Below are 18025 nucleotides of genomic sequence, written 5' to 3' on the forward strand. Positions count from 1 at the left end.
AATTTATTACGAGTGTTTTAAAATTGCAATTTTTGGAATCAGCTTATCTTTACTGTCCATATTGCTTCTATTTAAGATTGAATTTTTTTATTTTAATTATATATATATATATATATATATATATATATATATATATATATATATATAAATGCACATTATTGCCATTCATTAAACACCTAATGTATTTATTCTGATGCCTATTAAAAGAATGAAACCAACACATGCTTCGTAGTAAAGAAAAGCTGGCATATAGCTTAGCCTTCACAGAACCAAATCAAGCTGCATTCATAAATTCATTTTTCAACAGTGTCACTTTATTATTTCATCAAACAGTAATAGTGAATGACAATAAATGACAACGGTCTGCATGCTCATCTATACATTACTGCTGACAGGTCACCGTGCCTTTCTCTTTCTAACGGTTCTTCTGGAAACAAACGCAAAAAAAAGCAGCAAAATATAAAGTGCACATCACAAGAGCTTCTCCCGAAGACGTTCTCGAACACTTGGCACGCGTCATAATCCAAACGAAAACAGGTTAGGCGTTCACTAGATCGTACATATGCAGGGACTAACAGGTTAGTGATGCATCACACACATTTACAATCCGATTATTGCAATCAGATGCGGATGAAATAGACGTAGAATGCAATTCTATGCGTAACTGGCATCCAGGTTTACATATGCCCAACTCGTATATAAATAATAGTACATTAATGTTAATTTGTCCCAAGTTGAAACTAAAACAGAGCAGGTATGGAAAAAAAAACAACTGAAGAGGCACTATTAAATATTGCTGATTTCATTCACAACAATTGGATTTTTAAATGTAGCCAGATTAAAATCTTGGGAACAGGGTGACAAAAAAGTTATTATTTAGACTTGCTCAGATCGACTCGCACGCCGAGTGGAATGGAGATGCTTAAATAACATCACGCGTGTCAAACACAGCAGAGCAAATCCCACATTTAGCTGAAGCGCCGTCAGATTGGTCACAAGGCACGCGAGAGCCCCTTTAGAAGACCTCCCGCTTTCTGCAACCCGCTCGTGGCGTGCTAACAAACCTCTCTAGGAATCTATACAAACGCAGGCCAAGCACTCCACATGACCTCTTAACTCGAGAATAAATAACTACCCTGTATTAAATACAAAAGAAACGAAGTGTACAAAACAAAAAGAAGCTCTCTTCAAAGTGGCACGACGCTGCGGTCTCGAATGCAAAAAACAAACAAAACACTGATAGAAAAAAAAAAAAAAAAAGAAATATTTGGTGAGCAGTACGCTTAAAGGATGGCTAGGTGTTAGGTGATCTGCAGTGGATATTAGCGGTTCTCTATCGCCCCTGCTGAAGGTACTGCTGGGTAAACATGTTGAGTTCACTGTCCAGCCAGCCTGCTTTATTCCTGCGCGAAACACAAAACGGAAAAATATTCAGCAACATGAAACTATTTTAACGTGCTTTGTTATTTCGGGCATTCGGGGTTTGTTTGTAAGACTTGGACTGTCTTTTATGTTCAACAGAGCTGCATTCGTTTATTCAAAAGCACAGTAAAAAACGGTAATATTGTGAAATATTATTATATTTTATATATTTATAGCATCATTAGTTCAGCCATTTTTTCAATATATATACATATATATTTTACATTAATGCCTTTAGTGTCACTTTCAAACTATTTATTGCATCATCTCTGGAAAAAAAAAAGTATTCGATTTTTTGGTCCCGCGTTATATTCAGTTTATAATCTCAGTTCATGATAACTGCAACAATTACAAAAACATTATTAATATATTATCCATACAATTGCACTGTTGACCCATCCATTACACTTTAACCCACCCTTAACCCTTAACTTACCCATACCACCAAACCTGTCCCTAACCTACCCGTATATATATACACATTACTGTGGTCATATTGTATTGCAAAGTGTTTTATCAGACAGACAGTCATGTATTATCATAGGCTCTCACCTGAGCAGCTTGGCTTTACTCTGCAGGCCGTCCAACTGTTCGATCTTGCTGTTCAGATCCCGGATTTCATCCTCCAGCTGCTGTCTGGTCACGTCCACCTGCTGACAGAGCTGAGAGAAGGTGCTGGCCAGCTCCTGTCACACACACACACACACACACACACACACACACACACACACACAGCCTTTTAGAGCCCGCACAACTACAGAAATCAAATCATTGCTCCACTAGAGGGCAGCAGTGGCGTTCACGTCAACTGAACAACAGAACCACTTTTACAGTAAAGTCCAGATTAACTATCAAACAACCCAAATCTGGATTATAATGTGAAACTCCCTTACATGATGCGATTTATTCGTTTCACGGATATGCACTACCATTCAAAGGTACCATTTTGCAAAAAAAAAAGATATTAGTACCTTGACACTAAATGTCCATCTCAAATAAATTGTTTTGTTCATCCAAGAATACAGTAACACTTTACAGTGTTTAAGATTTGTGAACTAATGATTACAAATATTTGTGAAGCATTTATTAATCTCAGTTCAAGCATTTACTAAGACATTATTAATGCATCCCAAGTTTTATCTGTTCATTTTATTTTACAAACAGCTAAACTGAACTAAGATGTAAAAGCTGTATGTGCTTACATTTGAATTAACTTCTGTAATTACATTTATAGTTAGAATGGTGACCTTTAACCTTGACCTACCCTTAAACCTACCCATATCACCAAACCCGTCCCTAGCCTTACCCGTATCCACCTCAACAGTAGCAAAAGTGTTTTGCAATACATTATAAACACAAGTACACCGTACTTATTATTCGATGTAACCGGTGGGAAGGATCATGTGACACTAAAGACTAGAGCAACGATGCAAAACAATTCAGCTTTGATCACAGCAACTTAAAAAAAATCACCGAAATACACAACTCATAAACCGGACTGGATCGTGTAGGATCGTTCAGACTTACTGCTGAACCTGATGACTGCAATTAGATCCCGTGTAGCTGACGATGAGCTGTAGCTTCTCGCTGGCGTAGTCCACAAACTGTCTTTTAAAAGCTCTCTCTTTGGCCCTCGTGGTCCAGGTGAGCCTCTCGTACACGTACAGCAGCCCATAGAGACCCACGGAGAGAGCGATGAGCCTCCAGCCCACGGCCTTCCAGATCTGAGACACGAACACAAACGCAGCGCTTGCATCCACTTCATATTGTCGCAGTTGATGAAATGACAGTTGTGGAAAACATATAGCCACTCATGCTTTTTTGGGGCATTAATAGAGATGCAGTACCGTATACGCTACGCTCTTACCACTCCGCCAACGACTATAATGCCCATTGACGTCCGAGAGGTGAGCGAGGCCAATCCTGTCACCATAGAAACCATAAGCTCTTCCTGGGTCATGGATCCCTGAGGGAAAGGAGGCATACTGGTGCTGACCGGAGTGATGGCCAGAGGCCTGGGAACCTGGCAACACAAAACACACACACTTCATCAGGTAGGACCCAACACAGGGCGCAGGGCTGTGGAAAACACAGAACGAATCGTAAGATCCAATCATAAAGTGGAACGTTTTTTCTGGATGAACAGATCAAAAGCAGCTTTCAGCATCTGTAGTGTGTATCAATAAGAAATAGTTTTACTTAACTATTGCATTTTTTTCATGACTTTGCGACATTTATTTTTTATTTTAAAAACAATACTAATTCACATTTATTTGTTTGTTGATTACGTTTTAGGGAATATATACTTTTTTTCTTTAATGTTTTAATGACCCATGTATAGCGTCCATCATGTCCATTAAAAAACTGATAACGTTTTATTAAATGCAGATTTCTTTTGCGAATTTATGAAAAATCTCATAGTGCCACATTATTGGAAATATTTTAATTATTTAAAAGGTTTTATGAATTCAGCTGTGTCTTTTCATTGATAAAATGTAATAAATCATTACAGAATCACGAAAAATTAACAAGGAAACAAGGGCGAAAAAAATTTTTTTTAAAGAAAGTGTTATTAGTTTTATTTATCACAAAGTGTTTCATCATCCTTTAAAAATATTGTAATAAATTGTTGTTATTATTAATCTATTATATTTAAATAAATAATACATTTAAAATCATTACATTAAAATCTTTAATAAACGGTTGTAAAATTGTTTATTTACTTAGGCTGTCAAACGAAAAATAAAAAGATTTAATACATAAAGTTTTCTTAAATATACACATGTATGTTTTTATTTATATTAGTCACACTTTTTGCTTACTAAAAATAAATGTAACCATTAAAACGGAATCCGCAAAGACTACCTGGTCGTTGTAGCCCATGAGAGCGCGCCGTGTGTTTTTGGGTCCCAGGAAGCGGTTGACCAGCATGGTCCAGCCCAGGGAGAAGTGAAAGCCGATGTCTTCCTGGAAGTCACTGCAGAGTTTGTCACAGTTGAGGTCGTAGCTGAGGGCGAAGCACTGTCTGGGCACCATCTTATCCACCTGCTCTCGAATCCCGATGGGCAGCAGGGGCTTCAGGCCCTCTGAAACGATCAGAAGAGTCTCTTTAACCTGCTGCTCTCACCGAGGTGAGCCGTATGATAGAGATACCGACCTATCATTTCGGTCTGCGTGCTCTGCAGCGCTGCAGTTATCGCGGTGGAGCATCTCTCGGACATGTTCCTGCCCAGACCGTCCTCTATGTGCTTGTGGAGCTCCTGAAAGCAACCGTTCGATCATTAGAACGTGACGCAAAAGAGATTTCATTTTCATGCATTACCGCTAAATATATCCATACATACACTACCAGTCAAACGTCTTTGAACTCTGATGTTTGTATAAATTTTGAAAGAATTGTCTTGTGCTCACCAAGCATTAATATTGTGAAATATCATTTAAAATGTACTTCATTCCTGTGACCAAAGCTATATTTTCAGTATCATTACTCCAGCCTTCAGTGTCACATGATGCTTCAGAAATCGTTCTAATACGCTGATTTGCAGCTCAAGAAACATTTATCATTATCATCATCATCATCAATATTTAAAACAGCACATTGTTTTTAGGATTCGGAGATCCGAAGATCAGCATTTATCTAAAATAAAAAGCTTAATACATTCAAAGGTTTATTACAAAAGATTTCTATTTTTTGGATAAATACTGTTACTCAGAATTTTCTATTCATCAAAGAAACCTGAAAAAAAATGACACTCAGCTATTTTTAATATTATAACAAAAGCAGCAAATCAGAATATTAGAATGAGTTCTGAAGGAGAACCTAGAGACTGGAGTAAGGACGCTGACACACACACACACACACACACACACACACACTTTTAATCTTGATAAAGCCCTGTGTAAAACTGAAAGTTCACAAGAGCGTAGAGAGCATTTCTGGGCAGCTGGGGACTTTCCGCGTGAAGAGTTGCATGTTGACACTAAACATTAAACAACAGTTGATGAAAATGTATAAAAATAAAGAGAAGTCCAACTCACATTTTTATATACTTTAAGGACCACTTGTGAAGGATGAAAGTCCAAGTGGAAGTCGTCCACGAGCACAGCCAGCCTCCGGATCTCCTCTGCCATAGCGTTAGACACCTACACACACACACACACACACACACACACACACACACACACACACACACACACACACATACACACACACATACACACACACACACACAGAGGGTGAAACATAGAAACACACTTGTAAGAGAGCGTTTTGTAGTATTTTTACTTGTAAAAGAAAACACACCTATAAACAACTAGACAAAGGAAACAATTCTTCTTTTAAAATGTCATGTATGTGCTTCAGTCCAGATAAAAATGGCACCAACCTGATTTTAGTGAAACCGGACTAAAGGCACATCATAATGAAGCCTCACCTGTTTCTCCACCTCCTCGGTGATCTTCTTGATTTTGCTCTTGCAGTCCAGAGTGAGCAGATCCAGCTGTTTATCAATGAACTCCAGCCTGTCCTCCCGCTCTTCTTTCATCTCTAAACAGTGAATCCTGAAAATCATCACAAAAATCATCAATTCTAAATATTCAGTCTATTTACAGTCAGCTATCCTTCAAATATACCAATCCAGATTCTCTTAATAAAACTGATCTAAGGCTGTTAGCTTAATACGACTCCTGATCACTCTACCCTTACCATGACGCAACTTTATACATACTGAAAACACAATAGATTCAAATAACTGGACTTAGGCTAAATATTGTACAAATATGGTACAAATAGGGCTGAAGAATGTGACACTGAAGACCATCAGGATCATAAAACCAGTCCAACAGGATGTCTTGAAGCTCCAGAAAACCATGCACAATTACACAGTTAATTTTGCATCGCCAGCAAATTCGAATATGTCGCATATATTATCCCAAATTCCATCATTTGATACCATTTACAGCTCCTCCTCGGACTGTAACAGCACAGTCAGGTTCTAAGCTAATTCTAATGTGACCGGTGGATCAGCGTTCAGTGTGATGGATTACCGCTCACCTCTGCTCTTGAGCTGCGATGTGCACAGAGTCCATTATCAGACGCAGAGCTTCAGAAATCAGCTTGGCTCTCATCGTGTGCTGCTCGAACTTGGTCTTCACTGCTGACTGCGAGATGCACTCCTGCAAGGACGCGCGTAAGTGAGAGTCAGACGGACGCATTTAAACCAGTGACAATCTGAAACGCCGCGACAATCACCTCAAAGCGTCTTTCGAAGTTCTGGAACTCAAACATCCTTGCTTGGAAACCTTCGGCCAGAGCACCACCTGAAACCAAAAAAAACAACCTCCTCACAAACGCATGTCGGGGGAAAAGAGGATTTTGTTTAAAGCTTTTTGAAAAAGTTTTTTTTATTAGTACCACAACTTACTAAAAGACGTGCAGTGAAGAATTAGACCAAAAAAAGTGTACGGACAGAGATATTTTTATGCCTGATCTTACTGTATATATTGTTTTGCTTTCAGATGCAATATTTACAAGAGGAGAGTATTCACATTAAGTCTTAAAGCAGGAGTTAATTTTGGTAGATTAATCTGCACACCGTCAGTAAATCACAAGCAAAATTCTACCTCTGCCCAAAATCGCGCTCTAACGTAAATCGTTAAAAACCCCACACATATTGTAAATATTGTACGTTTGTAGTAAACGTATGTACCTGCTTCAGGCATTCCCTGGGCTTTCTGGACACGCGCCTGAAGAGCTTCTTTAGCGGAGACGAAGAAGATCCGGTCGCTGGCCTGAGCGCGATCCACCACCCGCAGCTCATCCACTAAAAAACTAGTGCAGCGGTCCATGTGCTGCCGTCTCACCTGACAAACAGCATGCAGCATTCACCCTGGTTTCAAATTTGCTCACACTCCAACAAAGGAACTATTTTTGCTGCTTGAGTTTAATAAGGTAGCTGTTGAGTTCAGGTATGAGGCGCTTCTAAAGCATGCTCGAGCACTCAAGTACTAATAAACGGCCAAAATGCTAGTAATATGCATGCTAACAAATAGAAAAAAAAACTTCCTCGAGAAGAATGATTCTAAACAATGTGTTTTTGGTTGTAAGTGAAACATAACTATATATATATATATATATATATATATATATATATATATATATATATGTGTGTGTGTGTGTGTATATATATATATATATATATGTGTGTGTGTGTGTGTGTGTGTGTGTGTGTGTGTATATATATATATATATGTGTGTGTGTGTGTGTGTGTGTGTGTATATATATATATATATGTGTGTGTGTGTGTGTGTGTGTGTATATATATATATATATATATATATATATATATATATTTTTTTTTTTTTTTTTTTTTTATGTTTTCAGCTTATTTATTTTCATATCAAAATATGACAAAGTTGCTTCAAACGATGGTAATGTAAATTGTGTTTATCGTAATTAATAAATCGCAATTACAATTTTAAGCAAATTTTTGTCATAATCATGCAGCCCTAGGTGGCCGTGTCATGCAAGTCGCACCTCTTCCATGTACTCGGGCTCATTAGCGGAGGCGTCCCAGCGGTTGTTCAGGATGAAGATATTGGGGCTGGAGAGGCGCTCGTTCACTTTGTGAAAGAATGACTTTTCCTTTAAGAGGGCAAAGGGAGACGCGTTTTGATGCGAGTGAGGTCACGTGTGCACTCTAACTTTAACTCGTGCAAATAACTACTGAATAAAAAAAAACTACTACAATTTATCTGTCCATAACGCTGTTATATACTTATACCAAATATGCATAAAGCCTCTGTTCCTTTTACACAAACTGAAGTTCATATTAAACTCACTGTTTGCATTAAAGTGGACTCTGAATTGGCCACGAGGACAAAAACGTCAGCATCAAGGCAGAATTTGTCGATCCAGCTGTCCAACTCTGTTGTGACGTCAATGCCAGGGCTTGAAAAGGAAGATTTCAAAAAAAACTAAATATTGCTAATACGACTTCTAAATCAGTAAATTGTTCATTTAATGCAATAAGCTTATAATTCCATTGCATTATATTTAATATTAAGATGCATCTAGCAAGCAAAATACATGTAGCAAATACAAATGAAATGAAAACAGACAGTGTATTGAATGCGATGTTAAAGGACAGTCATTATTTCCTAATAGTGCGCTCAACATGTGTTACCTGTCCACAAGCACCAGGTCATCACGCAGCAGCGCACACTTCGCTTTCGGCCACATGACGCACACCAGACTGCCCGCGTCCAAATCCTCGTCCTGATGCAAGGCATGGGCCAACTGGTTCACCGTCTGCCAATACACACACACACAAACATTAGCACTGCCAAGTACTTTTAACTGCACTATTTTAAAGCAGATCAGCTGAAATCACAGAAATCAGGATTTTTCTTAATTAGAGTCAAAAATGGTACCAGTTATAAGAGTAATCACTATTATTACTAGCATGAAAGTAATATTTCAATCATATTGTGGTATAAATTGATGAATATATGTTTTGAAGGTGAATGTCATTTCTGCACAGGAGAGACATGGGTGTTGTTTCCAAATAAAACAAAATATCGGTTATAAAATACCGTTATCGGCAAAAATGAGTTGAAAAATATCGGTTTATGGCAAAAATCCAATATTGTGCATCCCTACATCAAACCCTGCATATTAATATTATTGTTATACTTTATTCTCAAATTGTTAACGTTAACAACACCAGCATTGTGTGACTATGAGTACAGTGTATTAAATTTCAATTTACGCACAGTTTAATGTTTTTGTTTGAATATCATATTAAAAAATTATTTTACCCCAAAAGCAAACTTTGCTCGCTTCCAACTTGTTTTAAAAAAAATAATAATAATAATAATCTTGTGTAATCCCAGGCCATCTGTAATCCGAAGCACATTTAAAACCGGAATATAAATAAAATTTTACTCGCATGCGTTTCATATAATCCTTACTAGACTACAATCCACCACCAAAATGATTTTTTTTGACATTTAACTATTCCAGCTGCTGTCAGAATAAGCCATAATTAAACGATGATCCTCGGGGCGAATGAGACAAAGCCTAGCAGCCGAGGAAATTTCTTTTTGTTTACAGCAGCGTGCTCGAATTTCCCGCAAAAACCTAGGGTACTTTTAAATTAGAAAGCATTATTATAAGCGAAGGTGAGAGTTTCGAACACTGCTTTATTGCTTACTTTCTCAAATACTGATATCGAAACATTTTTAACAAAAAAAAAAAACTTAGTTTCCATGGAAAGAGCTTAGGAAATAAAAAAAAACAGAGCTCATGTACAAACCACCTCTAGTTTTAAAAAGGTAATATTCTAGCCTATCAATGCTCGTATTAAAAAAAGTCCATGAGTGCAAGCACACGCCAGAGAGTAAAGGATCGCTCATAAACCTACAAGACTTGGCAGAGGAAACCGTATGACCTTTGGCCCACTCTTAGGAATGGACTGCATTTGTTTATGTCATCATGGAGTGTACATGCAGTCGGGGCGGACGGAAATGGCCTCTTTCAGACGGACTCTGGGAAAAGCATTAAGAGAACGGCTGTGTCCCACATCCTGATGGGAGCACGCACACGTTCGCTGCGTCTATCAGCCAGCTGCTCTTCATTTAGCTGCTGACCATTGTTCTGTGTGCATGCAAGTCATCAGAAGCCAGATATAACCCGCAGACGTCACAACAGGACACCTGGCGCACGCTTAAATACCGAATAAATAGAAAAACGGCGACAAGAACGACCAGAAAGGCAGAACCTTTCTCGTGGTGGGATCTAAAGCTGAAAACAAAAGCCAACATTCCTTTAAATGTGTAGATGTAAGAATTAAAATGAATAGAACTTAAAAAAAAACCTGTTATTGTCTCTAGAAAAACTGGCGAGTACAGTTAAATGCTCATTCCCAGCATTCCTCTACAGCAGACAATGCCTTGTCTTGTTTCCTCAGCCCTGTGATACATGGGTGCAGACGAAAGGTCATAAGACGAGACCTAAATGACAAAAACGTGTGACCTAGTGACAGCTGATGGGAAAAAGCTCCTGACTCATGTGGGTGTAATTATAGACAGGAGCTTATGTACAGTCAGCCAAGATCTAGAGAAGTTATTTTAGCAAGGCAAATAAACTCGTCTTGTCTTATTACTCGTCACTGACATAATCTGCTCATTATTTTCCAATTTGAACAAAAAATTATGCACAATATATCAATGACAATATCAATATTTGCTGATAGTGGGCCATCTACATGTTTATGAATTATGTTCATGGAACGATGTTTGAATTTACTAATATTGCTTTTAAAAATTTCATAATATTAATTTAAAGATATGTACATTTAATTTGTAAAGTAACAATATTTTGTATAAATATTATACTATTTTCTCATATATGTATGTATGTTTACAATATATATATTTTTTATTTTATTGTTTTACAAATTGTGCGTGACAGCACATTAACCATATTCTAGAAAATTTGCATTGAAACTGAACTCAGAATTGATACGTATATATAAAAAGTAGTTTAAACTCAAAATTGTTGTTTATGGTGAACAATTCACAAAAAAAAAAATAAATAAAATAGTTTGCCTTCGTAATCTTTAATCCAAAAACTGATGATGTCAGTTTGTTGGCTTGAGCGTGACATCCTTAACCACGCCCCTCCAAATGTCAGTGTTCATTTCTGAATAAAATGCCTACTTTACTACAGCCAATCAATTTGCAGTAGAAGAAAGATGCCACTCCCTCTATTATCCTCATTCAAAATTCAGATTCAGGAACTTGGCAGGAAGTCCAGGTGTCAGGGGTGTTCATAAAACATGTATATATTTTTAAAGTCATCCTCCGTAAGAGGGCAGAAAAGAACCACTTGCAAAACTGTAAATACTAAATGTACATTACAAGCCATTTTCTTACTTTCCAGTCTTTTCTAAGCGTTGTGTATATTTTTAGCCATTTCTTTTTTTTTTTTACACACTTTTCTAATTTCCATTATTTAATGGCTCTGTTCCTAGTAAGCTGCAGTAAACCCACACAGTGCTCTAAACAAGAGACTTAACCCGCTTTACTAGAGAGTTTAACCTTAGCACGTTATCAGGCACGGCTGGGCCATATAGCTAAAGATCTCAACAGTGTTAACATATTTTAAACTAAATTTTATACTCCAATTTTGACGGTCCCGAGTAGGTTCTCACAAACTGAAATGTGAACAAGACATAGATGCTGCCACAGATGCCTGCCTTGGAATTTCTGACCAGCCTTTAAATCAGACGCCTTGGCGCGCCACCTTCGTAGACAGCTCAGAAGGTTTCAGAAAAGAACCTTTCAACACAGAACCACAGATCTGGCTCGGTGTGTGTTTCTGAAATCTGTAGAAACAAGCGCTCAACAAATCTCCAAAGGGCGTATCCTCTCAAGTCAGACTAAAAAGATTACGCACCCTCTTTAGCACCTTCGGTGTGCAAAGCTCATTTATGGTTGCTATAGTAAGAAGCACAGAGTTACACAAGAGGCCAATTTCCATTCCCCATCCCACAGCATGGATCTTATCTGACTCAACATGTCAGACGCACCCAAACACTCAAACAAAAGAAACAAGCATCCAAGATCACTAGAGAGCATTTACTTTAACACTCTTCCGTTCGTCCGAGCCCTCGGTGAGCAGGAACGCTTCGTTCCCATCAGTCCCTTCCACTCGCAGGAAGCAGTTGGTGGTGTGTCCGATTCCAGACGGCAGAACTTTGTCCCAGAGCATGGCGTTAATGACGGAGCTTTTCCCGTTACTTGTCCTGTTGACACAAAAAGTGTGACTTAATCAAATATTACAATTCAAAATTATGACTGAGCGCCTAGCATTCACATAAAAACTTTCTATCGATGCCACCAAACGCCGTACCTGCCAAAGAAGACCACCTTCATGTGCCTGCGGGACAGGACCTCCCCGATCCCTGCTACTTTGGACAGGTATCCTCGCACCTCCGCCACCTGCTCCTCCGTAGTGACAGGATCCAGTTCCTCATTGCTGTAAGTCTCTGCCAACAAAAGAGACCAGTTCAAATACACTTGATTTAAGTACTTCGCAAACATCTGCAACTTCACAATGCCTTGATATTCGAAATTAAAGGCCAATACCATGATTACATTCATCTTTTCTATGAATGTTGGATAGTGGATAGGTGGTTGGATAATGGTACAAATCGAAAACATTTAGGTTTGACGGTAAACGTCTTTACCTGCTATTTTATATTTATGTAAAACGTTGGAATAACCACCAACTTGTCTAAAATTGCCACCCAATAATCGCAAAGAAAACTAAATCTTATCTTTCAAATCCTGTACATTACAAAAATACAAACAATAAATGCAGCTTTGGTTGAAGAGGCAGCACTGGTCTCTTCCGCTTTAATACTAGTTATAGCACAAAATAAACGATGCATTTATTTTATAGTTGACAACATTAGTTGGGGGAGATTTTAAACTAAATTCTAACTAAGATAAGTAATTATAAACCTCTCCTCAACAATTTAAAGTATCGTTCAACAATAAAGTACAAAAGTAAATATCCTGAATGTTAGAGACAGAACTGGTTTTCAGTGTAATCTCGATAAGCTTTGGCCATTTTTCCTAAAATGTGACTGACCTTAATTAAAACTAGCATGAGACCAAAATCCTTAAAGTAAAATGCTATGAGCTTATGAGCTACCAGAGTAAGACCTTACCTAAAGAAAACCTGAGATCTTCATAGAAAAAAGCCTTACACGCGATACGCTGACTAAGCCGCGCTTTTCCCTGAGCCTCCCTGTCTATTACGTAACCTGTCTTTGCTATCTGAGCTATGCTAGTCACAATCAACCAGGTTTCTCTTATCAGCTCGACAGATGAACGGCGCGCAGCAGTGTGCTTTGAGTGGAGCGAAACAAACGGATGGCCAGAAGTAATGAAAGCAGACACCTTCTAGAAAGGCTGAACTCTCTTTGATATAGGCACCCAGCTGTTCGAAGATGCCGTTGATCTTCTTCTTGGCGGTGACGAAGTGTTTAAGCGGGGAGGCGTTCACCTCGGCCATGAGTCGCTTGTCCTTCTTGCCGATCACACTGGTATTGGGTCGCGGGAAAACCAGAGACATCTCACTAGAAGATAAAAGATGAGTCAACCAAAGAAAACTTTTGAGTAGTTACCAAGGTGTTGCTAGGTTGGTCAGAGTTTTGTGTTCTCGTTCTTCATTCGTGTCTTCCCAGTCTTCCGTGTAATAAACTATTAAAAGAAAGTAATGCTTTCACATATACCATCAGCAATAAGCTATCAGTTCAAATTATTAATAGTGATTTATATTGCAATTGTTTCTAATTGAGTAAATATGTCAAATAAATATACATTTCAGCAATCCAAAAAATCTGTATTGCTCAACATTAATAAAAAAAAAAACATTTGAAATCTAAATGAGAGCATTTAAGGACAACTAATCTCCCATCACGTGTTGCTGCTTTCAGTTTCTACTGGCATCGAATCAACAAAGACATTAAAGCTCCTTGTTAGGAACTGCGGGATTTAAAGTTCACAAATTCTAGTCATTTAATCTTGTAAAGAGGTGAAACAAAGGGATAAGACGTTAAAAAGACATGTTCTGCAAATGAAATGCACAACACAAACACTTGCAAATGCTCTTTAAACACAAACACAACGCACCCTGAGAACTGCTCTAAAGAAGAAAACACACACACACACACACACACACACACACACACATTCACACACACATTCAGCTGTTGCTGTCTAACTGGATTGCTCAGAGCTATTGTTGAGTCCCGTGTGTTGATGAGAAATGCTGCGTCGCCCAAAAGAGCCGAGTGTCAACAACACGTCAAAATGTGCTCAATACACTTTCTAGAAGAGTCTGTGTGTTTAGCCAAAATGGAATTGCCTTCCCTTACTGAACTTTGACATCATTGCGATTCGTTTGTGCACAATCAATTTAAACCATTTCCCTTTCTGACCGTTCAGAAACAATCTGGACAATCACACCTTAGCCTGTTCTGCTTGAGGACACGGAACTGACGCCTTTAAGAATATATTATTAATATAAGTAATTGATATTACATTGTTTAAAAGATATTAAATAATATCACCGTCTCTAATAAAGCCTATATTTATTATGAATAATATATTCGATGATAGTTATAACAATATGATTTGAAAAGCAATTTTACAAAAATATAAGAAATAAGTAAGTTTATTAAAAAAGGTGCTACTTGCTTCTGTAATCAATCCTATTAGGGTATTTTTCCACAAATAACAAAATTGTTTAAATCATTCTGTGGCCACTAACCCACAGTGCACATGATTTTCTCAAATAAAGATTTACTGCTATAATTTTGCATACAGTGGATAGTAAATATGATTTGAATATGACATGGTTGGAAAATGGATATATGGCAGCACAAACTTAATATAAATAAGTGATTTGAAGTTTTGCGCACCTATTCTTTGCATTTTCAAAATAAAAGTCTGGCTTCTAAATCTGACTACAGAAACAGTATTGTCTAAATATTTGTCTGATATACCTGCATTGGTTATATATCATTCGGCCACTAATATAATTCTCTCTTTATTCGTGTATGCAGAAGGAGCTTACACAGCCCCGCAGTAAAACTTCATTCAGGATCATTTGGAATGGTTTACATGATTCAAAACGCACTTGTGAGATTTCAGCAAATATCAAAACTATTTGTACGCATATCTGAGGATGCACACGACCAAGAAAACGACACAGCGAACAAGAGTGCCAAAAAAACCTCACTTGAGTCGGTCCTTAATGCTCTCAAAAAGACCCTGAGGACCACAGCTCTTCTTTAAACCAAGCCAAATTCAAGTTCACGAGCATAACCTCAGCGGTACACTATTAACATTCAGCGCTGGTAATGTCAGCGTTCTTCTGAACGTCTGACTGGTGTCATATTAAAAAGACTGGAGCAGCAGTTGGTAAGATACGTGCAGGAGCGAGCGTTCGTGCACCCTGGAAAGTCACCTTCACTGCACGGGCTAAAAGGACAAATGCAACATTAATAAAGCGTCCAGATGTCTGTCTGCACTTGAAATAACCAGACATCAGAAGTTGACCCAACCTGATAACTTACTATCAGCGAAACCCTCTGCAACATGCCAATAATCTGCACCACGCCTGCTGTGTGAAACAGCTATTGCCTGCGCGGCCCAAGATATTACCAGCGTATTAAAAATGTATTAAAAATACATGTTCTTTTAGGCAGCTGGCAACATAGTTCAGCAAAACGGTGTTAAGTAAACAAAAAAATGCCAAATAAAATCACTGTCATTTCCAAATGTTCAATATTCTAACATTTCTGTGAGCGAAAGCCACATTTTTAACAGTAAAATTATTCCGTATCTCTCAAGTAATGAGATAACAACGCTACACAGCATGCGTAATAGTATGCTATGATTTAAAACAAGTTTGTAAAACAGACAAATGACATAGGACGCCATGCAGCAACACGCTTTTTGTAATTCCAACTAGTTGTGCAATAAGGTGCAATTAAAGATGTGCAAGTGCATATAGAAGCATCTGCCTGAACTGCAACTAGGACACCAAAGTCAACAAAGGGTGTTCCCTATAAATAATTGCACATTAAAAATTGTACCACGGTAACAACAGTATCTGCCAAACCACCATGACTACTACAGGTGCTGTCTGTATGCTGAAGATCTTTGCGTGCCGCACAAGAATGTCCTTTATCAGGATACTGATAAGCAAAGAAAACACTCCCTTTGATATTATGCAAGAATTTTCACTAGTGCTAACGATGTCTCAAGTATACTTTTAGATATATTTCTGGTAACGACGATCTGAATGGGATCTGCTTAGCTTAGCTGAACGTGTCACACACACACACACACACACACACACACACACACACACACACACACACACACACACGTTTGAACAGAAATAAAAACACGGGTTACTGATAAAACAAATCTTACCTGGCAATGCGTGTCGGAGCTTGTATAAAATAGTGAAGATCAAATAAGCCCTATCAGCTGCCCAGCATTTGCTTTTTCAGTGACCGATCACACACACCGATCGCGGACACTCAAAGCAGAGACTTGATCAAATGCAATCATCATTTTATAAACCGTAACGCGCACTAACACCGGAGTCACGACATCCAAAGAGACCAATGTCACCGACAGCAGCAGAAAAGCGTCCTCGTCCTCCAGCGGGTTAAACGAGATTCTAAGCGTGAAAGTGAAACATCTCGAGAAAACACCGGCAGCACCTTTGGTGTCTTTAGCTGAGATTAAATAGGATCAGACGGACTACTATCCGAGTCGCATCTCCAGCGAAGAGTACTTTCAATGTCACTGACAGCAGCGTTCAGCTCCAATCCACGCCTCTGTACTACGAGACACAATGCCGTAATCACGTGACGGAATTTTACCTTCTACAAGAATAGGTAAAACGTAAAAGATAGTATAATACAAATACGTAGTTTAGTATGTGCACAGTACAGTGTAATAAAACATTATAACATCCAATAAAAATATATTAGCTTCTGGCGTCGTGGTCACAAAATCCCGCCCCTTAAGCCATGTTAGCCAATCCCATGTAAAGAATAGCGAAAGCGCTAAATGATTGACAAAGGAAGTGCGATTCTGATTGGTCAAAAAAGGGCGGGTCACTCCCCCTTGATGTTTACAGAGACTGGTTGTCATAGACATGTGATATCTTTTATAATCTTTCATTATGTATCTTCTATAATTTTTCATGTATATATATATATATATATATATATATATATATATATATATATATATATATATATATATATATAAAGATCAGACAAACCGGGCTAGTGATGTAATCCTACTATCACCTTTCACTTATTTAACCCCAAAAAATGAAAAGGACGCGTGAAATTAACGTATACACCTAACATGCAAAGCAATGTTTTGTTTTTTTTATTACTGTGTATTTTATAATAAAACAGGTTTACCAGCGAGGGCGGAGTGATTATATCTTAAAACAGTCCTCAAGCATGTTGATCCTGCGGTGTAATCCTCGTAATAAACCCCAAAATCCTCTTCTGGAAAAGCTTTCCCCGAACACAGCTGTCGACGAAGACTCTGCCGGCTGAGCGGAACCGAGACGAGATCCGTAATAGCAACGGAATAACGTAAATGTTCACGCAATCTTCTTCAGACTGTTAACTATCAAACGTGGGCGTGAAAGCAGCGTCGCTAAATAACAGTTACCCATGTAAGTTGGTCAAAAAGCTGGTGTACGTTTTCCGCATCAACGTAATGTGTTTTTAGCTTGAGGTTTAACACAAACGCGCGTTTTCGGACATGTATCCCTTGCCTATCTGACAGCTCTTATTTGGTCGCCATTATCTTAGCATACAGAAACTAACGTCGGCTAGCTGTTTGACGTAATCTAAGTGCGACGGTTATTGTTCGACAAAAACATTAGCTTCCTCACGAGGGCGCGCGACGCAACGGTTTTCATTCAGTGAACTCCATTGCGTGTTAAAGTTGGATTTGTACGACATGCAGACATAAATCCAC

At 38.3% G+C, this 18025-nt stretch overlaps 1 protein-coding gene across 1 annotated transcript; it reads right to left on the minus strand.

Annotated features, from left to right (window-relative positions):
- Positions 1-292: 292 nt before the first annotated feature.
- Positions 293-17878, minus strand: LOC122332647 (mitofusin-2-like). Its single transcript, XM_043230026.1, has 18 exons — positions 17455-17878; positions 13394-13572; positions 12339-12474; positions 12069-12231; positions 8608-8732; positions 8264-8372; positions 7959-8066; positions 7131-7284; positions 6674-6741; positions 6476-6597; positions 5856-5982; positions 5461-5565; positions 4580-4682; positions 4288-4508; positions 3290-3445; positions 2952-3146; positions 1975-2111; positions 293-1403 (listed from the first exon to the last, which is right to left on the minus strand). Exons 2-18 carry the CDS (start codon positions 13566-13568, stop codon positions 1334-1336), a joined length of 2274 nt encoding a protein of 757 aa, XP_043085961.1. The 5' UTR covers positions 13569-13572; positions 17455-17878; the 3' UTR covers positions 293-1333.
- Positions 17879-18025: the final 147 nt, after the last annotated feature.

This window comes from Puntigrus tetrazona, unplaced genomic scaffold, assembly GCF_018831695.1.
Source record: "Puntigrus tetrazona isolate hp1 unplaced genomic scaffold, ASM1883169v1 S000000130, whole genome shotgun sequence".
Taxonomy (NCBI): Eukaryota; Metazoa; Chordata; class Actinopteri; order Cypriniformes; family Cyprinidae; genus Puntigrus; species Puntigrus tetrazona.

Excerpts from the sequence above, each read along its gene's own strand:
- LOC122332647 (XM_043230026.1), bottom strand. The coding sequence starts at position 13,568 with ATGTCTCTGGTTTTCCCGCGACCCAATACCAGTGTGATCGGCAAGAAG. Across the intron at positions 6,598-6,673 it reads ACTTCGAAAGACGCTTTGAG|GAGTGCATCTCGCAGTCAGC; the intron begins GTGATTGTCGCG and ends GCGTCCTTGCAG. Across the intron at positions 2,112-2,951 it reads ATTGCAGTCATCAGGTTCAG|CAGGAGCTGGCCAGCACCTT; the intron begins CAGTAAGTCTGA and ends GTGTGTGTGTGA.